General features: G+C 41.4%; 2 protein-coding genes across 2 annotated transcripts in view; both read right to left on the minus strand.

The window, feature by feature from the left end:
- The window catches only part of LOC101296769 (bifunctional epoxide hydrolase 2-like), a 3,623-nt gene extending 3,154 nt beyond the window's left edge, over positions 1 to 469 (minus strand). Inside the window, exon 1 of the mRNA XM_004298093.1 lies at positions 2 to 469. Within this exon, the coding sequence (XP_004298141.1) occupies positions 2 to 452 (451 nt within the window). The 5' untranslated portion in view covers positions 453 to 469. The remainder of the gene's footprint in view (position 1) is intronic.
- A 3,149-nt stretch (positions 470 to 3,618) lies between these two features.
- LOC101297056 lies at positions 3,619 to 4,263 on the minus strand. Its single transcript, XM_004298094.1, has 2 exons — positions 4,177 to 4,263; positions 3,619 to 4,083 (listed from the first exon to the last, which is right to left on the minus strand). The coding sequence occupies exons 1-2, from the start codon at positions 4,261 to 4,263 to the stop codon at positions 3,619 to 3,621; spliced, it is 552 nt and encodes a 183-aa protein (XP_004298142.1).
- Between the last annotated feature and the right edge of the window lie 589 nt (positions 4,264 to 4,852).

Consider the following 4,852-nt stretch of genomic DNA (forward strand, 5'->3'; position numbering starts at 1 on the left):
TAGTCTTCCCCATAAGCAGCTTTCATGGATTCAAGAATCTTCCTCTGAGGATTTCTAGGAAAATACTGGACGCTCAAGTTGACCAGAGCCTTCACTCGGTCGGGCCGAAACAGGCAAAGATACCAAGCGATGAGCGCACCCCAGTCGTGCCCCACCACGAAAACCTTCTTTTGGTCGCCGGCGACGGTGTCCAAGAGCGCGATGAGGTCTCCCACCACATGGAAGCAAGTGTAGCTCGACGCGTCAGCCGGTGCGTCGGTGTCGCCGAACCCACGAAGGTCCGGCGCCACGGCTCGGTAGCCGAGTGAGGCCAGAGACTGGATTTGGTGCCTCCATGAGTACCAGAGCTCCGGGAAGCCGTGGATGAGTAGCACCACCTGGCCTTGGCCTTTCTCAGCTACGTGCATGTTGATGCCGTTGACTCTAACGGTTCTGTGCTCTACTCCCTCCATATCTCTTCCTCTTCTTTTTTCTCTCCTAGCTGGTCGATGTTTCTGAAATCTGAAACTGAGGACAGAGTGATGATATATATCGGAGCCAAGTCTCATACATGAAATAAAACTTAAATAAACAACAACGTCATCGTCTAGAAAAAGTACATGTTTGTAAGAGCATCTCCGATGATAGCAAGAAAGTGATGTTCTCGTTTTCTTTCTATGCTTTGTGTTTAGTTGGGCCTGCTACCCGTTTTGGGCTTTTGTTGAAGTCGCTTTCAGACTCAAACAAAAAAACACTAAATATTGTAGTAAATCAGTGACTGTACAACAAACTTAAGTTAGTTGAACCCAATAAATTTGGTCTAATAGAAGAATGCTAGGTCGTAAGTGGGGCGAACGCTGCAAAAGCACTCCTGGTAATAGGAGGTCATTGGTCCGAACCCCAACTTATGAAAAATATCCCTCAGAGAGGGGTCATACCTTAACAAAAAAATTATAAAAAAAAAACAAAAAAACTAAATCTACTTCTTGGTTGTGATCGTATTATTACTTGATCATGAATGATGTATGAAAGTTTAATATTCCTCCAATTTTTGCTTGTTATGCTACTCATGTTGATAGTACTCTTGTGCTTGGTAGCTCTTAGGTTGAGGACACAAACCATCTTCTTATCCTGTCCTTTCGCTACTTCGATCTGTTCCAGTTTTAGTGAACCTTGCCTTGGGAGTGGAAGCTTTCCATCAACCTATCTCTTCCAGTAAGGCGAGCCTTGCCTTCCGCGTCGAAAACCGAACGAACTACTCTACTACAGCCTCAACCAGGGTGAATATACATGAAAGAAGGACAAGGCAGAGATTGTGTGAATACTACCAAATAATCCTACTGACACATGCAGCCACGTTAATGTGGATATGCAGATAACGTGGTTTGCAGGTTTGAGTAGTACTAGTCGATCACCCTCTTTCTGAAACAGACACAGAATGAGGGAGAGAGATAATAGCACATGATCGGCAACCCGGCCGCTCCTTAAATTGGAGCCTTGTGCTTCCTTTTTCTTTTGGTTTGGTCACTTTGTGATTGTCATTGTTGTCTGAAGTCGACCCATCGAACTGTTCCATTACTTCCATCCAGTTTGGTCTGCAGTCTGGTCCTCTTTATTGGCAATTCGCATACTAGTTACTCAATTTCTAATCCACCCCATCCTCCCCCCCCCCCCCCCCCCCCCCAAAAAAAAACGATATAAGTTTTGAATTCACAGCCATTATTTGAACCAATGAACCTTGCCGCTCCTTCTTGGAGTTGTCACACCAATCAACAATGCTCTGTGTAGTTGTCACACCAATCAACAATGCTCTGTGTTTTCTGTGTGTTGATTCCCACAGAGAAAAATCCCTAGTTTTGGACAAGCCATTACTGCCATTAGCGTATAAGCCTCCAGCGGTTAACTGCCATGATATGATCTTGTAAGGATGGTAATTACAAATCCTGAACACTATTGCAGCCTTGCAGGTGTAAGTTATAACTGCTTTTAGCTAGGAATTTCAAAGCTGCTTTAACAAAGCTGGTAAAGTTAACTAAAAGCTTTTAAAGAGTACGTGAGAATCAATATGCATATGGTTGCTTTATGAAACAATGACATCCATTCAATATTATTTCAATAGTATTTGCACTGAGGCCTCGTTTAGTTTATATAAAATTTCTTAACTTTTCAATAAGCATGGAGAATCATTAAGAACTAAAAAATTTAGATTGATAACTTAAGACACACAAAATCAAAAGTTTTTGTTTTTCTTTTTATGTTTGTCAAAAATAGAACTAAACAAATTTCATTTCTAAAACGTAAAAGTTGAAACCAAATGCAAAAATGTTATTTCATTAAACATGCATAACGAAAACAATATTAAGGCACTTTGATGGCTGTCTCATTAACTAACCTAGATTGCAACTTCGCAAGATTACATGTGCCCTATCCGCAAGATTACAGACCAGCACAGATAACATTTACTTTATTACTTAGAATATTGCAAGATTAGAGTTTGATAATCCTTATCATCCAGGATTTTCAGCTAAGCAATACTGGTGACAAATAAGTTGTTGCCAGCCGAAGAGATTGGCTCCTATAATGGCTTCTTGTGAGCGCTGAGGTCAAGAACATAATAAACTACCTAAATCACATAAGATCCATAAAAAATTATTAATGATCTGCACATGTGATATACCCAAACTAACGGATGAAAGAAAAATTAATTTACAAAATACACAAGCGTGTGTAACATGGTTCGAATCTGACTGGAGATGGAAAACCCAAAAATAGGTAAAACCAAAACTTGCTTGAATTATTAACTTGAGCATTATAAACAAGAACCAAAAGAATTCATTGTATTCTATTATTGAAGAATATTCCTCTATTTGATATTTACACGCTAACATGCTATACATTGGGAGGATCTAGCTAGGTGGTGGAGTAACTGGAATTTTACACATTTACGTAGTAAGCGAATTTGTGTTTTTTTTTTTTTTTTTTAAGTTATAGAGCGTTGTGTTTTAGGACGTGATCGTCAGGCGTTAGCAAGATATTTGTTAAACTGATTGAAATGAATAGGGCTTTTAATACTTGCAAGTTGTAACGAGCATGATATCGACCTCTCAACGATGTTAGAGCCTTGTAACGCCTGATTTAGCACCAAAAACCCATATGATATGATAGTTCGCATGATCAATAATTGGTACAATCTACTTAAACGTTAGTAATTGAAGATGTGTCTAAGATCAATAATTGAGATTCAAAATGGTTGATAGACTATCATTGTCATACTCCAACGGTACATAGCATTTGATCTGTATCTATGAAATTCTAAAAAGATTGAAGATAACGAGCTAGATAGGAAAAATAAAAGGGCAAGATGACCAAGTCAAAGCCAGATTTCATTAGTTTCAGAACATTAAAAAAGGTGAGCAACAAACACCAAAAGGAGGATATAGCCTTCCTCCAAAAGATCAAATGCCTTTGCCTTTTCCAAAATACAGAAAGGTGCCCAATCCAAACCGCAATTGTAAAATATAGATCATATCATCAAGAAGAGCTTTTGTAAATATATAATGGCTCCCCTCAAGACTAGAATATAGTTAAAACCTAATGACCCCATCCCCCCAAAAGGCCAGAACACTAATCACTAGCTAATCAAGTGACCAAGTAAATGGGCATGGCTGATGAGGTAGACACCCTCTGTTGCTGCTCCATGTTAAGCTCCCTGAGGCTCAGATACGGAATCTCCATCTCCCCTTTGCTCACCGGCGACATAGTCCCAGCCAGCGGCCCCGACGACGGCCGGCTCGCTGTCCGGTACGGCGTGCTCGACCCACTTCTGCTTTCTGTGATATAAACCGGCCCAGAAATCGAACCCCGGAAAGCCTTGGCCCTGGCCTGGTGCACGTCCTCCCGGCCGCCGGGGCGGGTGTGGCGGTGGTGGTGGGTCCAGCCCCATTTGAAGAAAAGCAAAGCGCTCTTCCACCAGCGCTTCTTCTTATTGTGAGGCTGCTTCTTGGAGTAGTGGTCGTCTTTAGAAATGGGCTTCTGGAGCTTGAAGTGAATCGAGTCTATGGATCTTGGTCCGTCACGCTTGTGCCTTCTGGCTTCTTCAAGGACCTGAGGGAAGGAAAACAACACGAGAAAATGTGTGAGATTGAAAAGTGAAGAAGAGAGTGAAGGAGATCGGAATGTGACGAAATGGGTACGTACCTGGAAATAGTCCATTTGGGGGTCGAAGCCGTAGTCGCTGAAGTGCTGGGGCTCCGGCATCGGGAAAATGGGTGACTTGTTCGACATTGCAGAGTGGTTTGGTCGGAGAAGGGGAGCGTTTTTGAAGTGGCATGGGGAAAGAAGAGAGGTTTATGGGGCTCAAGGAAGAGTGTGGGTATTTAGTTATAGGTGGAGACTGGAGTGAGGGCCGTTGGCTTTGGTAAACCCTAGTAAATGCGATATGGAAGCTTTTAGGCTACCAAGGATACTTCCTCCATTTATTTACTCTCCACCCTCACCCTGGCGCACACGCACATCTATAGAAGGGAGATGGCAACGAGAGACAAAGAAGGTCAGGTGATTAGGTCGGGTTCAACATGTTCACCTTCACTCTTTGCAAACTCTTTCTTAGTCATATGAAGTACATGATCGTGATCGTGAAGATGCTAACTATTGAATGTAAATAATAGTGGAGAATAATAACTGAAAAAAATATATATATTTCTTTACTTTTCATCGATCATTCATTTGAAATCGAATAATAAATGACAAAAATCTCTTGATAATGAAATGATTAGAAGGATCTTCGTGTAATATTATTAACATGCGTGAATTGTTCTATCCTACATGATGGATATGGTGGTAGAGCCATACTACTACACATCACAATTAGTGT

Source organism: Fragaria vesca, linkage group LG4 (genome assembly GCF_000184155.1).
Source record: "Fragaria vesca subsp. vesca linkage group LG4, FraVesHawaii_1.0, whole genome shotgun sequence".
Taxonomy (NCBI): domain Eukaryota; kingdom Viridiplantae; phylum Streptophyta; class Magnoliopsida; order Rosales; family Rosaceae; genus Fragaria; species Fragaria vesca.